We start from the raw sequence: 20,816 nt of genomic DNA on the forward strand, positions 1-20,816 counted from the left end.
GTCATCTAGTTTTGGTGCCTTACTCCAGGAAGAACAGGCTGGGTCGTCAAAAGGATATTTCCTTTTCGGGGGTTAAGAAGACTTTTTTTTTTGTCTGGTCTCTTCCACTCTTTTTTATTAGGGTGTGTATTTTATCATTTCCTGAAAATGCTCTTCGTTTCCTTTGTTCTAGACCGCTAACCATAAAGCCCTGCGCGTTTTTTGGGGGGCTTTGGTCTCTACTAGTCCCATGGTTGTTCTTACCGCTTTTACTAAAGTGTCTGTCTCATCAGTGGGAAAGCAAATGCGGCCCCCCTCCGAGGATGATAGAGAGGAGAGCGAACTGTCCGAATTATAACTATCACTATCTTATTCGCTGGAACTTGGCTCCGTGGATCTATGTTTGGACCTATGTTTCCTTTTTAAACCTTTAGCACTTTTTAACGCATCCTCTACCTGGGATTTAATTAACTGTTTTAAGTCAGATGTGAATCTTGGGGACTCTTCAGAAATGGCATTTTCTATGCATATGGCAGTTTTTGTTTTTTTTTATCCAGGTAGTGGGCAGTTCTACAGAGCAGATCGGACATACTCTGTGCCTGGTTTTCGTTGTACACTTCTAAGAAAAACACAATAAAACCCTTTTTAGAAAATGAGCATTCAGGAAGATCACTTACCCTCCTAATTTAAGGGGGATACCGGTTCTGGCGAAGGAGTAGCTTCCTCCACTTGAACCATTACTGGTCTTCCGGATCCACCCGAGCCTCTGCTACGTTGAGATCCTGAGCATCGACGCTGGGAAGGAGTATTATTTGCTGTCGCCGTTGCTGACGTTGGCGCTTTTTCAATGTGGACTGCATAATTTCTTCGGCTGGTTGCTCCTTCTCACTCATGATGAGACTTTTTTCTGAGCACCGGCCATGCTGGTTTCTGCTCTAATATGCATAAGCGGGGCAGCGCACCGCTGGATCCATTACCCAGAGATGCAGTGCGCCACCCCGGAAGTGACCCCTGCGCCGAGCATTCTGGGACTACCACCATGCTTTGCAGCCAGTACGCACGCTCATTTTCCTAGCGTCTCATTCCTGGAAGGAGCATGGCCATTCCACCACCTGCTGGACCACGCCGAAGGAGGCCACCGTACCCCATCAGCCTTCCTGGGATTACAGGCGCACGCCGGTACACAGCGGAGGGAGTGCCGCTCCACGATGCTTAGCAGGAGAACCGGCGGTAAGACACCAGGTGACCTCCATCACCTATTACCGGCTGCTAATTGTTTATAGGGAGAAGCAGACTGGGTCTTTCTTCACTGCTTCTCCCCCGCTCACGCACAAGGCCCACCGACCCTGGGATAGTGGCCTTTGGGGAGGGATATCCACTGTGTCCAAAGCAGGGCCCCCCGCTGCCAGTAATCGAACTGATGGACCCCCGGCATCACACGCCGATCATCCTGCAGGTTCCCCGTCAAGGACAGGACTGAACTGATGTAGGAGAGAGATACTACCTTTTTCACCTGTAGGTTTCCTGTCCCTGAGGGCAGATCCCTCTCTCTCCGCGGTGCCGTCATGGTGGTAAGAGAAAAATGTATCTTGCAGGAGAGGAGACTGTGAAATGCACCTGTATAGAAGATTCTGACCCGCTGTCCATCAGGTCCAGACCCCAGATATAGAGATTATACATTCGCAGAACGTTACCGGCCCGTGTCTGGTGGGGCTTTATCCCCTCTATCTTTCTGCAGGAACGAAGCATCGAACCCACCCAATATTGTATTAATGAGACGACTAACGACAAGAACATAAAATGCAACAAAATCCAACTAAGGTCACATAAAACCAGGAATAAATATAAAAACAAAAGCTTTATTTATACAAGAAAAGGGCAAATGAACAGAAGCAAAACTTAAAAAAAGCCTCATTATTGAACACAATCAGCGATGTTATGTCTGACAAAAATAAAGTGAAATACGTGCATCAGGTTATGATCCCTGCAGCAGTCGCCGTCCGCACCGCGCAGGACACCGCTCGGTTTATGAGGCGGCGTGTCACCCGCACGACCTGTCCACAGTGTGCTGGAGCTACATGGCCAGGGGTGTCACCAGCACCCATCCCTGTACCCCAACTAAAGCAGTCTCCTTCCACTTGGGTGACAGGAACATGCAGGGTGACAGTCGGCCAATATTAAGCCTTTGTACAATGAGGGGGCTCCGCCGGGCATGCTCCTGGCTATACGAGCAGCACTAGGCCTTGAGTGATTATTATATTGGCCTAGCGCAGGGTGGAGAAAGGCTTTACATACAGAACGCTTGTATATTACTACGCAGGGTGAAGACTGTACATATAAACAACACCGCAGGCACGTGTCACCTAATCCCGCTCCATCTGCAACCATCACCCCATTATCTCCCCCCCAAAAGAAAAAAAATATTCCGGACTACAAGGATTTGATTCTGTGCCGTTACCTAAAATCCAAATTTATAGAATTACATCCCGGACCGAAGCACAGCAGTCTGCTCCACCTGCATCAAACTAAACCAGCTAAAGAAAAGGCTTTACAAGCTGCGGACCACGTGCAGCGTACGTACAGGTAGACGATGGCCCCCAGCATGAAAAACGTGAACTGACAGCTCAGTAAAACGTCATCCCCCCTTTACGGAGACAGCCTGACGCTGAGATGCATCTTGTCTCGCAGCTACAAAGGGAAGGAAACGATCGCAGTACACAGATCAGTCGGCCTCTGGTTACACGAGGGACCTTTAATTCTCCAGACGCAGGATACATTGCAGGACGGAGGAGAGGAGCAGGCGGCTGCACTCTTCTCAAAAGACTCTTGGGGAGGAGGAATACAAAGTTAAATTAAATGAAAAATAAGAATAATGACTGCGGGACGGGCGTCTTTATGCCACGTTCATCCCGAATGTCTCCTGTGACGCGTAGACCATGTACAGAAATCCGTCCTCGTCCTTTTCCCGTTCGTAAACCTCAGAAATAGGCGTGGAGACGCTGACCATGCTGTGGCCGTTCACCAGCAGGAAGAAAGCTTGGTTGGCGTTCAGCTGGAGACGCCGCCTGCAAAAAGTGGGAAAAGGAGGAAAGTCACAACCTGGTCGAGATCCGGGAAGAACAGACCATCGGCGCGATCTAGATCAATGCCCCCTTTATCAGTGGGACGCCCCCTATAACATGCCTATGTTACATAGATGGTCACAGACCATAGGACCACGGGGACCACCATTGCTCTCAAGAGTGGGAGACACGAATGTGTCAATGGAGAGTTGGTGAATAGAACAGTGGCCACCGTCTATGGGGAGAGGCGGCCCGGGCCCGGCGTCTATGGGGAGAGGCGGCCCGGGCCCGGCGTCCACCCGCCAGCCATCTGTATTGAGAGGTGGCCACTGTCTATAGGGAGCGGTGACTGCGCGTTCCTGCCATCTATAAGCAGCAGTGGCCGCGCACTCCCGCCGTCTATAGGCAGAAGTGGCTGTGCCCGCTCTCCACAGCTATAGTCACTGTAGTAGAGGGACCTTGGGCTCCCCTCGTTTCCAGGATCGGTGGGGTTCTCTGAAAGGCCGCATCCAGACACAGAGCCAGCAGAAAGTCCTGCAGGCCGAGGTAATACTTGTGGATGCATGCAGTGTATAAGGGAGGACATTGTTCTACCGATCAGCTCGCATTACATTATTATCACTCATGAACAAGACCAGAGCTCAGCTGTATCCACACAATCCCAGAATGGCTGCCCCGCCGTCTGTGCATCTTACCGGATAATTTTGATGAGCTCGCTCATATTCACGTGATCCGGGACTAAGAATTTGGTTTTATCCAGCACGGGCAGCTGCTTCTCCCCCTTGTACCTCTCAATAATGACCTGTAGGGGAGAATGAGAGCGTCAGTGTGCGATCTGTGCGCAGCGCTCCAGGCGCTTTCTACTACTTAATAGCGGCACTCGAATATGTGACTCATGTCGCAGTCAGTTATGACTAAAGCGGAGCTGATGTTTTGTTACTGTGGCAGCTTCATAATTAGAACAACTGGAATTTTCATCCTCAAGTCGCTGTACGGTATTATACACATGTAGCTTTTTCTGGTGTTTTTTTTTATTATTCTACATGAAAAAATGCGAGCTATGGCCAGAAATCCGCAGCGGAATTGATATGCGTTTTTTGGTTCAAGTTTTTTTTTTTATACCAAAATATTTTTAGCTCAATGAGGAAAAACTGCAAAACACAGGTCAAAAATACGCAAGGGAAAAAATGCGCTGTGTGACTTAAATGTTAGAAAGTACTACTGCAGAAAAAAATGTATGGAAAAAAAATCATTTTCTGATGAAGCCTCACTGGTCCCAACACGTGCGGCCCCTGTGATAACCAGCGGAGCAGGCTTAGGGCTGGATGTATGGCTGATGAGCCTCCATGGGGCTGCTTGTGGAACTTTCCATCCTGTCCAGAATCCTGAGCAACCGACGTCACGGAGGAGCCGCCAATAGCGGGAAGCATTGCATAAAGCAGTCATGTGACCGAGCGAGGGGATTGCTGGAGGAAAAGCCATCTGGAGACCCTGAAATGTGATCCCCGGGCTCAGCTGTCTGTGTAAGCCCCAGCCTGCGCCCACCCCTCCACGCTCTTAAAGGGGCACTGACCCCACTGTCTGCTGCGCATAATAATGCTGGTGGGTTATAAGCGGACAGTAGGGATTGGGAGCAGGGAGGCGTCTGCACCTTCCATCACAGTGGACAGTGCACAGTGGGAAGGGCTGACAACAGAGAGCAGTAGACGCATTAGTCATCTAGCGATACACCCGTTTCTCCGCACAAGGGACATGTGGGATCAGTACACCTGATTTACTCTTAGCCTTCCATGTTACGGATTCCTGCTCCGTCTTGCGGTCTCCATGTTTGATCGGTAGAGGCGGCGGCGATCACTCACCGGGATTTTAGTCGGATGCTGCTCTCTGATCACCCGGACATCTTCCACTCTCTGCTCTAGAAAATAAATCAGATAATAATGTGTATACATAGGGCGATAACCTGCAGAAGCGGGCGTTTACCCCTGGTGCGGGGCATTATGGGGTAGACTCACTTAATACTCCCACCTCCCCCATTACAGCTCCATGATAAGAGGTTGGGCGTCCTACCAGTAACACCCGCCGACCTGGGGTCACCCGCTGTCCTGGGGTCACCCGCTGACCTGGGGTCACCTGCTGTCCTGGGGTCACCCGCCGACCTGGGGTCACCCGCCGTCCTGGGGTCACCCGCCCTGCATCTGCAGCATTGGCCGGTCAGACACCAATACATTTCCCTATAGATGGCGGATGCTGAGGTTTATTGCACATTAAATTCTATAAATGTAACTGCCGCCAGTATCGCTACAATGTTACCAGTTGTGACTCTCGGGAAAAATTCCGATTGGTCGGAGCCAGAGAAGAATCTATTAATGAACTTTTTGAAGATTTTCAAGACTTTCCATTTCCTCGCAGCAAGAGGAGATCTTGAGACCATCATCTCTGGACCGCGAGAGGTTATGGCTCCCCCACAGGCAGTTATGGAGTACTGCATGGGGGATATTTATTGTATTTCCTTCTATTCATCATAAAGCACCGACAGATTCTGCAGCGCTGTACAGAGACGGTGACACTCTGGTCTCGTCATCGCAGCTGCCCCGGGGCAGATGACAGAGGACTCAGAGGCGATGAGCAGCCCTCAGTCTTCTTTATAGAGGTCACCATCATAATTGGATTTCTCCAAGTCCTCAGCCCCCTGTACAGCCATAGTATTGTAACCTGGTCTCCAACAGGGGGCACAGCGGGGGGCACCTAATAAGGTTTACTGTTCATTCAATGGCAGCAAAGTCAGAGGGACTAATAAGTATGGGGCTGTCCCAAATCCCCCACAACAAAGGCTGTCAGGGACAAGGAGGGACAGAGGAGGGACAGAGGGGAGGCCCGGAGGAGGGACAGAGGGGAGGCCCGGAGGAGGGACAGAGGGGAGGCCCGGAGGAGGGACAGAGGGGAGGCCCGGAGGAGGGACAGAGGGGAGGCCCGGAGGAGGGACAGAGGGGAGGCCCGGAGGAGGGACAGAGGGGAGGCCCGGAGGAGGGACAGAGGGGAGGCCCGGAGGAGGGACAGAGGGGAGGCCCGGAGGAGGGACAGAGGGGAGGCCCGGAGGAGGGACAGAGGGGAGGCCCGGAGGAGGGACAGAGGGGAGGCCCGGAGGAGGGACAGAAGGGAAGCCCGGAGGAGGGACAGAGGGGAGGCCCGGAGGAGGGACAGAGGGGAGGCCCGGAGGAGGGACAGAGGGGAGGCCCGGAGGAGGGACAGAGGGGAGGCCCGGAGGAGGGACAGAAGGGAGGCCCGGAGGAGAGATAGAGGGGAGAGAGAGAGGACAGAGGGAAGGCCCGGAGGAGAAGATAGAGGGGAGAGAGAGAGAGGACAGAGGGAAGGCCCGGAGGAGAAGATAGAGGGGAGAGAGAGAGAGGACAGAGGGAAGGCCCAGAGGAGAAGATAGAGGGGAGCGAGGACAGAGGGGAGGCCCAGAGGAGGGAGAGCGAGGACAGAGGGGAGGCCCAGAGGAGGGAGAGCGAGGACAGAGGGGAGGCCCAGAGGAGGGAGAGCGAGGACAGAGGGGAGGCCCAGAGGAGGGAGAGCGAGGACAGAGGGGAGGCCCAGAGGAGGGAGAGCGAGGACAGAGGGGAGGCCCAGAGGAGGGAGAGCGAGGACAGAGGGGAGGCCCAGAGGAGGGAGAGCGAGGACAGAGGGGAGGCCCAGAGGAGGGAGAGCGAGGACAGAGGGGAGGCCCAGAGGAGGGAGAGCGAGGACAGAGGGGAGGCCCAGAGGAGGGAGAGCGAGGACAGAGGGGAGGCCCAGAGGAGGGAGAGCGAGGACAGAGGGGAGGCCCAGAGGAGGGAGAGCGAGGACAGAGGGGAGGCCCAGAGGAGGGAGAGCGAGGACAGAGGGGAGGCCCAGAGGAGGGAGAGCGAGGACAGAGGGGAGGCCCAGAGGAGGGAGAGCGAGGACAGAGGGGAGGCCCAGAGGAGGGAGAGCGAGGACAGAGGGGAGGCCCAGAGGAGGGAGAGCGAGGACAGAGGGGAGGCCCAGAGGAGGGAGAGCGAGGACAGAGGGGAGGCCCAGAGGAGGGAGAGCGAGGACAGAGGGGAGGCCCAGAGGAGGGAGAGCGAGGACAGAGGGGAGGCCCAGAGGAGGGAGAGCGAGGACAGAGGGGAGGCCCAGAGGAGGGAGAGCGAGGACAGAGGGGAGGCCCAGAGGAGGGAGAGCGAGGACAGAGGGGAGGCCCAGAGGAGGGAGAGCGAGGACAGAGGGGAGGCCCAGAGGAGGGAGAGCGAGGACAGAGGGGAGGCCCAGAGGAGGGAGAGCGAGGACAGAGGGGAGGCCCAGAGGAGGGAGAGCGAGGACAGAGGGGAGGCCCAGAGGAGGGAGAGCGAGGACAGAGGGGAGGCCCAGAGGAGGGAGAGCGAGGACAGAGGGGAGGCCCAGAGGAGGGAGAGCGAGGACAGAGGGGAGGCCCAGAGGAGGGAGAGCGAGGACAGAGGGGAGGCCCGGAGGAGGGAGAGCGAGGACAGAGGGGAGGCCCGGAGGAGGGAGAGCGAGGACAGAGGGGAGGCCCGGAGGAGGGAGAGCGAGGACAGAGGGGAGGCCCGGAGGAGGGAGAGCGAGGACAGAGGGGAGGCCCGGAGGAGGGAGAGCGAGGACAGAGGGGAGGCCCGGAAGAGGGAGAGCGAGGACAGACGGGCGGCCCGGAGGAGGGAGAGCGAGGACAGAGGGTAGGCCCAGAGGAGGGAGAGCGAGGACAGAGGGGAGGCCCAGAGGAGGGAGAGCGAGGACAGAGGGGAGGCCCAGAGGAGGGAGAGCGAGGACAGAGGGGAGGCCCGGAGGAGGGAGAGCGGGGATAGAGAGGAGGCCCGGAGGAGGGAGAGGGAGGCAAGGAGGAGGGAGAGAGGACAGAGAGGAGGCCAGGAGGAGGGAGAGGGGGATAGAGGCCCGGAGGAGGGGGGAGAGCGGAGGCCGAGAGTGGGGAGAGAGGAGGTTCGGAGGAAGGAGAGAGGGGGGACAGAGGGATCCAGAGGGGAGAAGGAGGCCCAGAGGGAATCCAGAGGGGGGGTACAGGACAGAGTGATCCTGGGGAGGGAGGGACATAGGGATCGGGGGTAGAAGCAGGATAGAGGAGCCCGGTTGCAGGGTCCTGTCTTCTCCCAGGATGGATGAGCAGACGGTGCCCGTGTATTGGGGGCTCGGGAGGAACAGCTCATTGTTTGGCAGTTGCACTATGAAGGTTATACAGGATAACGTGACCAAGTAATGTCCCTCTTCTTCGCTTAGCGCCCCCTGCAGGCCCAGCCCTGCCTATCCTGGCCCCAGCCTCTGAGCCCAATGGTCGCTGCAGACAATAATGGCGGCTGCTCTCAGTCATTCACATTATGACTAAGCCACTTTACAGGCCGTTAGGATTCCCCTGGGGTCTCCGTCCTCAGCTATACAGCAATTACAAGAGACAGAAGAAAAGGCTGAACCACAGTAAAGAGCTCCGCAGCCCTGCCTAGTCCAATATGGCGGCAGCACTTAAAGGGACGGTCCTACAATGTTTAGTAAAAGAAGAATTCTACAACTTTATAACATGGACATGTAGGAGGAACAGGTCCAACAAATGTGGGGTCATTGGTTGAGCGCCCCCTTTAGGTTAACGTATGCCTCGCTTACAGTCCATACTATTAACTAAAATGTCCCTGATATGATCTGTCAATACCTTTAGATGTGGGGAAATCCTTCACCTGTGAGGGGGGCAGTATATAACCCAGATGGGGGGGAGCAGTACATCCTCTGGATAGCCCAGTATATACAGTCTGTAGGGGGCAGAAGAGTCTCCGGCATACACCTTTGTGTGGGGGAGGGTAACAAATACCCTCTGTGTGAGCAGTACGTACCCTCCATAGATCAGTATACCTTCCATGTGGGGGTATATACCCTGTGTGGGGGGTGCGGTATACACCCCATGTGGGGAAACAGCCCACTCCTGTTAATTCTGTTTCTCCACCTTCCATTACCTGGAATACCAGATGGGGGGCCGCGCCTGGGGCGAGGGCTGCGTCTCTGCCGGGTAACTTGGCCCCTTCACTTTCTATATGACATGTCAGACGCCATACATCATAAATGAGGCATCGGCCCCCCCATACAGCGGCTCCTCATTAACCCTACAAGGCCGGGGCCGCGCGGCGACATGTCCCACCCAATATCTGAGCTGCAGCAACTGGTACCAGAGGACGGCGCCCCAATGCAATGTTATCCCAGGGATCGGCACGGGATCCAGTGCGATCACACCTCGCACTGAATGCGGATCCGTGTATGCTGGACTCCTGAACTGCCCAACAAGGGGTAAAGAAAGCCCCTCGCCACGTCGGCCAATCAGCAGTCTGGGGGGTCACAGGGCACTTTTCTCCTGGCCCCATCTGTGGGGCGAGCCTCACTTCACCCTAGATTGCACCGATGCCATCACTTCAAGGGGTCATGACCTGGCTATACGCTGCCTTTAAGAGCAGGCACAGCACATGATGATTGACACTTGCACTGCACTAATAAGATTTAGCATGAGGCCCCTTTAAATATTGCAGGCAGCAGCCATAGACTTAGCTGATGATGTCATGTATGAGCAAGGTGGCGCTCCGCCTGTGCCCGCTCCGCTGTCCTGTCATTATACAATTACATGGCTGATCGACAAGGATAATGGCCCTGTTACAAGGCTAATAAGCGGACACGTCCCGGACACTGCGGCCATTGTGTCCTGCAATGAATGCATCGACTGAGCTGTCTGCGGGCGCCCCCATTATACCCGCAGCGACAAGCGGTGCCCCCATTATACCCGCAGCGACAAGCGGTGCCCCCATTATACCCGCAGCGACAAGCGGTGCCCCCATTATACCCGCAGCGACAAGCGGTGCCCCCATTATACCCGCAGCGACAAGCGGTGCCCCCATTATACCCGCAGCGACAAGCGGTGCCCCCATTATACCCGCAGCGACAAGCGGTGCCCCCATTATACCCGCAGCGACAAGCGGTGCCCCCATTATACCCGCAGCGACAAGCGGTGCTCCCATTATACCCGCAGCGACAAGCGGACCCCCATTATACCCGCAGCGACAAGCGGTGCCCCCATTATACCCGCAGCGACAAGCGGACCCCCATTATACCCGCAGCGACAAGCGGACCCCCATTATACCCGCAGCGACAAGCAGTGCCCCCATTATACCCGCAGCGACAAGCGGTGCCCCCATTATACCCGCAGCGACAAGCGGTGCTCCCATTATACCCGCAGCGACAAGCGGTGCCCCCATTATACCCGCAGCGACAAGCGGTGCCCCCATTATACCCGCAGCGACAAGCGGACCCCCATTATACCCGCAGCGACAAGCGGTGCCCCCATTATACCCGCAGCGACAAGCGGTGCCCCCATTATACCCGCAGCGACAAGCGGTGCCCCCATTATACCCGCAGCGACAAGCGGTGCCCCCATTATACCCGCAGCGACAAGCAGTGCCCGCATTATACCCGCAGCGACAAGCGGTGCCCCCATTATACCCGCAGCGACAAGCGGTGCCCCCATTATACCCACAGCGACAAGCAGTGCCCGCATTATACCCGCAGTGACAAGCGATGGCCCCATTATGCCCACAAAGACAGGGAGTCCCTTTATTGTGTCTGTGACCTGGACCCCGTTAATAACAACCATCACCCTATAGAACAGAGCCAAACATGGAGGGTGACACCGGGCCCTCGCTTCCTGGCAGAGCCTGTACACGGCAGCTCCTGATTTATGGGGCGACAGCGGGACCAGAGCCTGCGGCAATGACAAATTAACCCCTGAGCAGCCGCGTCCTACCACCGGTACACCGCAGAATCAGACGCCAGCGAGCACCAATCCAGATCACGTTACCGGGAGGAGGAGGGGGGCTCAGGTCACTGAAATGCCAACATACAGCAGCCTAAATCCTGAGCCCCTGGGAAGGGGGTCAGCCTGTACCCCCAAACAGCGAAATATTGGTTCCCCCCTCCCCCGGACAATGTCACCAGCTCCCCAAAATCTGCTCCTGGAGGAATGAGCTCTAACACAGAGAAGAGCGGCTGTACAGGTGGAGTGGAGCCTGGCCATACATTGTGTTACACCAGCCCCCCATCTCTGCAGGGTCTCCCCCAGTAAAGATGATTTCATCCTACCCCCCCACCGGGGTCCCAGGTATCACTATGTACTGTACTAGGGGCCCCCGGGTGTCTGATCCCCCCCCCTCCCCCAGGGGTTACTGTACTGGGGACCAGGGGTGTCTAATTGCCCCCCCCCCCCCCCCACCTCTCCCGGGTGTTACTGTACTGGGGGCCCTGGGGTATCAGACACCACCCCCCCCCCCCTCCCCCGGGTGTCTGATTTCCCCTCCCCCGGAGGTTACTGTACTGGGGGCCCAAGGGTGTCTGACCCCCCCCCCCCCCTCCCCCAGGGGTTACTGTACTGGGGACCAGGGGTGTCTGACCCCCCCTCCCCCAGGGGTTACTGTACTGGGGACCAGGGGTGTCTGATTGCCCCCCCACCTCTCCCGGGGGTTACTGTACTGGGGGCCCCGGGTGTCTGATCCCCCCTCCCCCGGGGGGTTACTGTACTGGGGGTTCCGGGGTGTCTGATCCCCCCTCCCCCGGGGGTTACTGTACTGGGGGCCCCGGGTGTCTGATCCCCCCTCCCCCGGGGGGTTACTGTACTGGGGGCTCCAGGTGTCTGATCCCCCCCCTCTCCCGGGGGTTACTGTACTGGGGGCCCCGGGTCTCTGATCCCCCCTCCCCCGGGCGGTTACTGTACTGGGGGCCCCGGGTGTCTGATCCCCCCTCCCCCGGGGGTTACTGTACTGGGGGCTCCGGGGTGTCTGATCCCCCCTCCCCCGGGGGTTACTGTACTGGGAGCCCCGGGTGTCTGATCCCCCCTCCCCCGGGGGTTACTGTACTGGGGGTTCCGGGGTGTCTGATCCCCCCTCCACCGGGGGGTTACTGTACTGGGGGCCCCGGGGTGTCTGATCCCCCCTCCCCCGGGGGTTACTGTACTGGGGGCTCCGGGGTGTCTGATCCCCCCTCCCCCGGGGGGTTACTGTACTGGGGGTTCCGGGGTGTCTGATCCCCCCTCCCCCGGGGGTTACTGTACTGGGGGCCCCGGGTGTCTGATCCCCCCTCCCCCGGGGGGTTACTGTACTGGGGGCTCCGGGGTGTCTGATCCCCCCTCCCCCGGGGGTTACTGTACTGGGGGCCCCGGGTGTCTGATCCCCCTCCCCCGGGGGTTACTGTACTGGGGGTTCCGGGGTGTCTGATCCCCCCTCCCCCGGGGGTTACTGTACTGGGGGCCCCAGGTGTCTGATCCCCCCTCCCCCGGGGGGTTACTGTACTGGGGGCTCCGGGTGTCTGATCCCCCCCCTCTCCCGGGGGTTACTGTACTGGGGGCCCCGGGTGTCTGATCCCCCCTCCCCCAGGGGTTACTGTACTGGGGGCTCCGGGGTGTCTGATCCCCCCCCTCTCCCGGGGGTTACTGTACTGGGGGCCCCGGGTGTCTGATCCCCCCTCCCCCGGGGGGTTACTGTACTGGGGGCTCCGGGGTGTCTGATCCCCCCTCCCTCAGGGGGTTACTGTACTGGGGGCTCCGGGGTGTCTGATCCCCCCTCCCCCGGGGGTTACTGTACTGGGGGCCCCGGGTGTCTGATCCCCCCTCCCCCGGGGGTTACTGTACTGGGGGTTCCGGGGTGTCTGACCCCCCCTCCCCCGGGGGTTACTGTACTGGGGGCCCCGGGTGTCTGATCCCCCTTCCCCCGGGGGTTACTGTACTGGGGGCCCCGGGTGTCTGATCCCCCCTCCCCCGGGGGGTTACTGTACTGGGGGTTCCGGGGTGTCTGATCCCCCCTCCCCCGGGGGTTACTGTACTGGGGGCCCCGGGTGTCTGATCCCCCCTCCCCCGGGGGGTTACTGTACTGGGGGCTCCAGGTGTCTGATCCCCCCCCTCTCCCGGGGGTTACTGTACTGGGGGCCCCGGGTCTCTGATCCCCCCTCCCCCGGGCGGTTACTGTACTGGGGGCTCCGGGGTGTCTGATCCCCCCTCCCCCGGGGGTTACTGTACTGGGGGCTCCGGGGTGTCTGATCCCCCCTCCCCCGGGGGTTACTGTACTGGGAGCCCCGGGTGTCTGATCCCCCCTCCCCCGGGGGTTACTGTACTGGGGGTTCCGGGGTGTCTGATCCCCCCTCCACCGGGGGGTTACTGTACTGGGGGCCCCAGGTGTCTGATCCCCCCTCCCCCGGGGGTTACTGTACTGGGGGCTCCGGGGTGTCTGATCCCCCCTCCCCCGGGGGGTTACTGTACTGGGGGTTCCGGGGTGTCTGATCCCCCCTCCCCCGGGGGTTACTGTACTGGGGGCCCCGGGTGTCTGATCCCCCCTCCCCCGGGGGGTTACTGTACTGGGGGCTCCGGGGTGTCTGATCCCCCCCCTCTCCCGGGGGTTACTGTACTGGGGGCCCCGGGTGTCTGATTCCCCCTCCCCCGGGGGGTTACTGTACTGGGGGCTCCGGGGTGTCTGATCGCCCCTCCCCCAGGGGGTTACTGTACTGGGGGCCCCGGGTGTCTGATCCCCCCTCCCCCGGGGGTTACTGTACTGGGGGTTCCGGGGTGTCCGATCCCCCCTCCCCCAGGGGGTTACTGTACTGGGGGCTCCGGGGTGTCCGATCCCCCCTCCCCCAGGGGGTTACTGTACTGGGGGCTCCGGGGTGTCTGATCCCCCCTCCCCCGGGGGTTACTGTACTGGGGGCCCCGGGTGTCTGATCCCCCCTCCCCCGGGGGTTACTGTACTGGGGGTTCCGGGGTGTCTGATCCCCCCTCCCCCGGGGGTTACTGTACTGGGGGCCCAGGGGTGTCTGATCCCCCCCCCCCTCCCCCGGGGGTTACTGTACTGGGGGCTGCAGGTGTCTGATCCCCCCCCCTCCCCCAGGTGTTACTGTACTGGGGGGCCCCGGGTGTCTGATCCCCCCTCCCCCGGGGGTTACTGTACTGGGGGCCCCGGGGGGTCTGATCCCTCCTCCCCCGGGGGTTACTGTACTGGGGGCTCCGGGGTGTCTGATCGCCCCTCCCCCGGGGGTTACTGTACTGGGGGCTCCGGGGTGTCTGATCGCCCCTCCCCCGGGGGTTACTGTACTGGGGGCTCCGGGGTGTCTGATCGCCCCTCCCCCGGGGGTTACTATACTTGGGGCTCAAGGGGGTCTGATCCCCCCTCCCCCAGGTGTTACTGTACTGGGGGCCCCGGGGGGTCTAATCCCTCCTCCCCCGGGGATTACTGTACTGGGGGCCCCGGGTGTCTGATCCCCCCTCCCCCGGGGATTACTGTACTGGGGGCCCCGGGTGTCTGATCCCCCCTCCCCCGGGGATTACTGTACTGGGGGCTCCGGGGTGTCTGATCGCCCCTCCCCCGGGGGTTACTATACTTGGGGCTCAAGGGGGTCTGATCCCCCCTCCCCCAGGTGTTACTGTACTGGGGGCCCCGGGGGGTCTAATCCCTCCTCCCCCGGGGATTACTGTACTGGGGGCCCCGGGTGTCTGATCCCCCCTCCCCCGGGGATTACTGTACTGGGGGCCCTGAGGTGTCTGATCCCCCCTCCCCCGGGGATTACTGTACTGGGGGCCCCGGGTGTCTGATCCCCCCCCCCCCCCCCGGGGATTACTGTACTGGGGGCCCTGAGGTGTCTGATCCCCCCTCCCCCGGGGATTACTGTACTGGGGGCCCTGAGGTGTCTGATCCCCCCTCCCCCGGGGGTTACTGTACTGGGGGCCCGGGGTGTCTGATCCCTCCTCCCCCGGGGGATTACTGTACTGGGGGCCCCGGGTGTCTGATCCCCCCCCGGGGATTACTGTACTGGGGGCCCTGAGGTGTCTGATCCCCCCTCCCCCGGGGATTACTGTACTGGGGGCCCTGAGGTGTCTGATCCCCCCTCCCCCGGGGATTACTGTACTGGGAGCCCCGGGTGTCTGATCCCCCCTCCCCCGGGGATTACTGTACTGGGGGCCCTGAGGTGTCTGATCCCCCCTCCCCCGGGGATTACTGTACTGGGGGCCCTGAGGTGTCTGATCCCTCCTCCCCCGGGGATTACTGTACTGGGGGCCCCGGGTGTCTGATCCCCCCTCCCCCGGGGATTACTGTACTGGGGGCCCTGAGGTGTCTGATCCCCCCTCCCCCGGGGATTACTGTACTGGGGGCCTGGGGTGTCTGATCCCCCCTCCCCCGGGGGTTACTGTACTGGGGGCCCGGGGTGTCTGATCCCTCCTCCCCCGGGGGGTTACTGTACTGGGGGCCCCGGGTGTCTGATCCCCCCTCCCCCGGGGGTTACTGTACTGGGGGCCCTGAGGTGTCTGATCCCCCCTCCCCCGGGGGTTACTGTACTGGGGGCCCTGAGGTGTCTGATCCCTCCTCCCCCGGGGGATTACTGTACTGGGAGCCCCGGGTGTCTGATCCCCCCTTCCCCGGGGGTTACTGTACTGGGGGCCCCGAGGTGTCTGATCCCCCCTTTCCCCGGGGGTTACTGTACTGGGAGCCCTGAGGTGTCTGATCGCCCCTCCCCCGGGGGTTACTGTACTGGGGGCCCCGGGGTGTCTGATCGCCCCTCCCCCGGGGGTTACTGTACTGGGAGCCCCGGGTGTCTGATCCCCCCTCCCCCGGGGGTTACTGTACTGGGGGCCCCGGGGTGTCTGATCGCCCCTCCCCCGGGGGTTACTGTACTGGGGGCCCCGGGGTGTCTGATCGCCCCTCCCCCGGGGGTTACTGTACTGGGGGCCCTGAGGTGTCTGATCCCCCCTCCCCCCGGGGGTTACTGTACTGGGAGCCTGGGGTGTCTGATCCCCCCTCCCCCGGGGGGTTACTGTACTGGGGGCCCCGGGGTGTCTGATCCCCCCTCCCCCGGGGGTTACTGTACTGGGGGCCCCGAGGTGTCTGATCCCCCCTCCCCCGGGGGTTACTGTACTGGGGGCCCCGGGGTGTCTGATCACCCCTCCCCCGGGGGTTACTGTACTGGGGGCCCCGAGGTGTCTGATCCCCCCTCCCCCCGGGGTTACTGTACTGGGGGCCCTGAGGTGTCTGATCCCCCCTCCCCCGGGGATTACTGTACTGGGGGCCCTGAGGTGTCTGATCCCCCCTCCCCCGGGGATTACTGTACTGGGGGCCCTGAGGTGTCTGATCCCCCCTCCCCCGGGGATTACTGTACTGGGGGCTCCGGGGTGTCTGATCCCCCCTCCCCCGGGGATTACTGTACTGGGGGCCCTGAGGTGTCTGATCCCCCCTCCCCCGGGGATTACTGTACTGGGGGCCCTGAGGTGTCTGATCCCCCCTCCCCCGGGGATTACTGTACTGGGGGCCCTGAGGTGTCTGATCGCCCCTCCCCCGGGGATTACTGTACTGGGGGCCCTGAGGTGTCTGATCCCCCCTCCCCCGGGGATTACTGTACTGGGGGCCCCGGGGTGTCTGATCGCCCCTCCCCCGGGGATTACTGTACTGGGGGCCCTGAGGTGTCTGATCCCCCCTCCCCCGGGGATTACTGTACTGGGGGCCCCGGGGTGTCTGATCGCCCCTCCCCCGGGGATTACTGTACTGGGGGCCCCGGGGTGTCTGATCGCCCCTCCCCCGGGGATTACTGTACTGGGGGCCCTGAGGTGTCTGATCCCCCCTCCCCCGGGGATTACTGTACTGGGGGCCTGGGGTGTCTGATCCCCCCTCCCCCGGGGGTTACTGTACTGGGGGCCCGGGGTGTCTGATCCCTCCTCCCCCGGGGGGTTACTGTACTGGGGGCCCCGGGTGTCTGATCCCCCCTCCCCCGGGGGTTACTGTACTGGGGGCCCTGAGGTGTCTGATCCCCCCTCCCCCGGGGGTTACTGTACTGGGGGCCCTGAGGTGTCTGATCCCTCCTCCCCCGGGGGATTACTGTACTGGGAGCCCCGGGTGTCTGATCCCCCCTTCCCCGGGGGTTACTGTACTGGGGGCCCCGAGGTGTCTGATCCCCCCTTTCCCCGGGGGTTACTGTACTGGGAGCCCTGAGGTGTCTGATCGCCCCTCCCCCGGGGGTTACTGTACTGGGGGCCCCGGGGTGTCTGATCGCCCCTCCCCCGGGGGTTACTGTACTGGGAGCCCCGGGTGTCTGATCCCCCCTCCCCCGGGGGTTACTGTACTGGGGGCCCCGGGGTGTCTGATCGCCCCTCCCCCGGGGGTTACTGTACTGGGGGCCCCGGGGTGTCTGATCGCCCCTCCCCCGGGGGTTACTGTACTGGGGGCCCTGAGGTGTCTGATCCCCCCTCCCCCCGGGGGTTACTGTACTGGGAGCCTGGGGTGTCTGATCCCCCCTCCCCCGGGGGGTTACTGTACTGGGGGCCCCGGGGTGTCTGATCCCCCCTCCCCCGGGGGTTACTGTACTGGGGGCCCCGAGGTGTCTGATCCCCCCTCCCCCGGGGGTTACTGTACTGGGGGCCCCGGGGTGTCTGATCACCCCTCCCCCGGGGGTTACTGTACTGGGGGCCCCGAGGTGTCTGATCCCCCCTCCCCCCGGGGTTACTGTACTGGGGGCCCTGAGGTGTCTGATCCCCCCTCCCCCGGGGATTACTGTACTGGGGGCCCTGAGGTGTCTGATCCCCCCTCCCCCGGGGATTACTGTACTGGGGGCCCTGAGGTGTCTGATCCCCCCTCCCCCGGGGATTACTGTACTGGGGGCCCTGAGGTGTCTGATCCCCCCTCCCCCGGGGATTACTGTACTGGGGGCCCTGAGGTGTCTGATCCCCCCTCCCCCGGGGATTACTGTACTGGGGGCCCTGAGGTGTCTGATCCCCCCTCCCCCGGGGATTACTGTACTGGGGGCCCTGAGGTGTCTGATCGCCCCTCCCCCGGGGATTACTGTACTGGGGGCCCTGAGGTGTCTGATCCCCCCTCCCCCGGGGATTACTGTACTGGGGGCCCCGGGGTGTCTGATCGCCCCTCCCCCGGGGATTACTGTACTGGGGGCCCTGAGGTGTCTGATCCCCCCTCCCCCGGGGATTACTGTACTGGGGGCCCCGGGGTGTCTGATCGCCCCTCCCCCGGGGATTACTGTACTGGGGGCCCCGGGGTGTCTGATCGCCCCTCCCCCGGGGATTACTGTACTGGGGGCCCTGAGGTGTCTGATCCCCCCTCCCCCGGGGATTACTGTACTGGGGGCCCCGGGTGTCTGATCGCCCCTCCCCCGGGGATTACTGTACTGGGGGGCCCCGGGTGTCTGATCGCCCCTCCCCCGGGTGTTACTGTACTGGGGGCCCTGAGGTGTCTGATCCCCCCTCCCCCGGGGATTACTGTACTGGGAGCCCTGAGGTGTCTGATCCCCCCTCCCCCGGATGTTACTGTACTGGGGGGCCCCGGGGTGTCTGATCCCCCCTCCCCCGGGTGTTACTGTACTGGGGGCCCTGAGGTGTCTGATCCCCCCTCCCCCGGGGATTACTGTACTGGGGGCCCTGAGGTGTCTGATCCCCCCTCCCCCGGGGATTACTGTACTGGGGGCCCTGAGGTGTCTGATCCCCCCTCCCCCGGGGATTACTGTACTGGGAGCCCTGAGGTGTCTGATCCCCCCTCCCCCGGATGTTACTGTACTGGGGGGCCCCGGGGTGTCTGATCCCCCCTCCCCCGGGTGTTACTGTACTGGGGGCCCTGAGGTGTCTGATCCCCCCTCCCCCGGGGATTACTGTACTGGGAGCCCTGAGGTGTCTGATCCCCCCTCCCCCGGATGTTACTGTACTGGGGGGCCCCGGGGTGTCTGATCCCCCCTCCCCCGGGTGTTACTGTACTGGGGGCCCTGAGGTGTCTGATCCCCCCTCCCCCGGGGATTACTGTACTGGGGGCCCTGAGGTGTCTGATCCCCCCTCCCCCGGGGATTACTGTACTGGGGGGCCCCGGGGTGTCTGATCCCCCCTCCCCCGGGGATTACTGTACTGGGGGGCCCCGGGGTGTCTGATCCCCCCTCCACGGGTGTCATTAGTCCGGTGTCTGACGGTAACGGGACACTTTGTATCCCGGCGCCGGAAATGCGGGCCTTTAACTCCTTCGCTGCCGGAAGCCATCTTGTCCGCAGCTCTCGGGCTGGGGCCATATGCGGCCCCCACGGCTTGTGGCCCTATGCTGAGGCCCCTGCATAGTGACGTCACACCATCTGCCGCACAAACCTCTGCAGGGGGAGCGTTAACCCTTCAGCTGCCGGATCGCCATTATTAACCATGTCAGCACTCTTACCCAGTGTCCTCCTCTGCTTGAAGCTCTTCTCTGAAGGCATGGCCGCCGGTCTGTGTGTGGAGAGCGCTACACCCCGGGTCTCTGCTGCTCCTGGCCGCTGCCTCCTCCCTGCACTGTCTGCAGCGACTGCCCCGAGCAGCAAAACAAAACACTGGCCGCTGACGTCACAGCTGACGTCACCGACAGTCTCCTGCCGCCATGTTGAGTGAGGCAGGGAGTCACGTGTCATTCCTGGAATAACTCCATGGCATTGTGGGAGATCAGCAAAGAGAATGAGCGGCCAGAGCATGCGCACACAGCGCTAGAGGGTCAGCTCTGCAGACTAGACCCGGCACATGCGCAGTGCGCACAAAACGGAGGAATGTCCCTAGAAAGGTGAGATACACAGTTACAGAGACATCACACAGGATAAGATTAGATACACAGCTCAGCCGTCAGTATCACACAGGAGAGGATTAGATACAGCTCAGCAGTCAGTATCACACAGGATAAGATTAGATACACAGCTCAGCAGACAGTATCACACAGTATAGGATTAGATACACAGCTCAGCAGTCAGTATCACACAGGAGAGGATTAGATACAGCTCAGCAGTCAGTATCACACAGGATAAGATTAGATACACAGCTCAGCAGACAGTATCACACAGGATAGGATTAGATACACAGCTCAGCAGACAGTATCACACAGGAGAGGATTAGATACAGCTCAGCAGACAGTATCACACAGGATAAGATTAGATACACAGCTCAGCAGACAGTATCACACAGGATAGGATTAGATACACAGCTCAGCAGTCAGTATCACACAGGAGAGGATTAGATACAGCTCAGCAGACAGTATCACACAGGATAAGATTAGATACACAGCTCAGCAGACAGTATCACACAGGATAGGATTAGATACACAGCTCAGCAGACAGTATCACACAGGATAGGATTAGATACACAGCTCAGCAGACAGTATCACACAGGATAGGATTAGATACACGGCTCAGCAGACAGTATCACACAGGAGAGGATTAGATACACAGCTCAGCAGTCAGTATCACACAGGATAGGATTAGATACAGCTCAGCAGTCAGTATCACACAGGATAGGATTAGATACACAGCTCAGCAGTCAGTATCACACAGGAGAGGATTAGATACAGCTCAGCAGTCAGTATCACACAGGATAAGATTAGATACACAGCTCAGCAGACAGTATCACACAGGATAAGATTAGATACACAGCTCAGCAGACAGTATCACACAGGATAGGATTAGATACACAGCTCAGCAGTCAGTATCACACAGGAGAGGATTAGATACATGGCTCAGCAGTCAGTATCACACAGGAGAGGATTAGATACACAGCTCAGCAGACAGTATCACACAGGAGAGGATTAGATACAGCTCAGCAGTCAGTATCACACAGGAGAGGATTAGATATACGGCTCAGCAGACAGTATCACACAGGATAGGATTAGATACATGGCTCAGCAGTCAGTATCACACAGGATAGGATTAGATACACAGCTCAGCAGACAGTATCACACAGGA

The 20,816-nt window shown here is 60.4% G+C and overlaps 1 protein-coding gene across 1 annotated transcript; it reads right to left on the minus strand.

The window, feature by feature from the left end:
• Positions 1–1,818: 1,818 nt before the first annotated feature.
• MAP1LC3B (microtubule associated protein 1 light chain 3 beta) lies at positions 1,819–19,433 on the minus strand. The gene is made up of 4 exons (XM_069739413.1): positions 19,274–19,433; positions 4,901–4,956; positions 3,737–3,843; positions 1,819–3,044 (listed from the first exon to the last, which is right to left on the minus strand). Exons 1-4 carry the CDS (start codon positions 19,311–19,313, stop codon positions 2,873–2,875), a joined length of 375 nt encoding a protein of 124 aa, XP_069595514.1. The 5' UTR covers positions 19,314–19,433; the 3' UTR covers positions 1,819–2,872.
• Between the last annotated feature and the right edge of the window lie 1,383 nt (positions 19,434–20,816).

This window comes from Ranitomeya imitator, chromosome 9 (genome assembly GCF_032444005.1).
Source record: "Ranitomeya imitator isolate aRanImi1 chromosome 9, aRanImi1.pri, whole genome shotgun sequence".
NCBI lineage: Eukaryota > Metazoa > Chordata > Amphibia > Anura > Dendrobatidae > Ranitomeya > Ranitomeya imitator.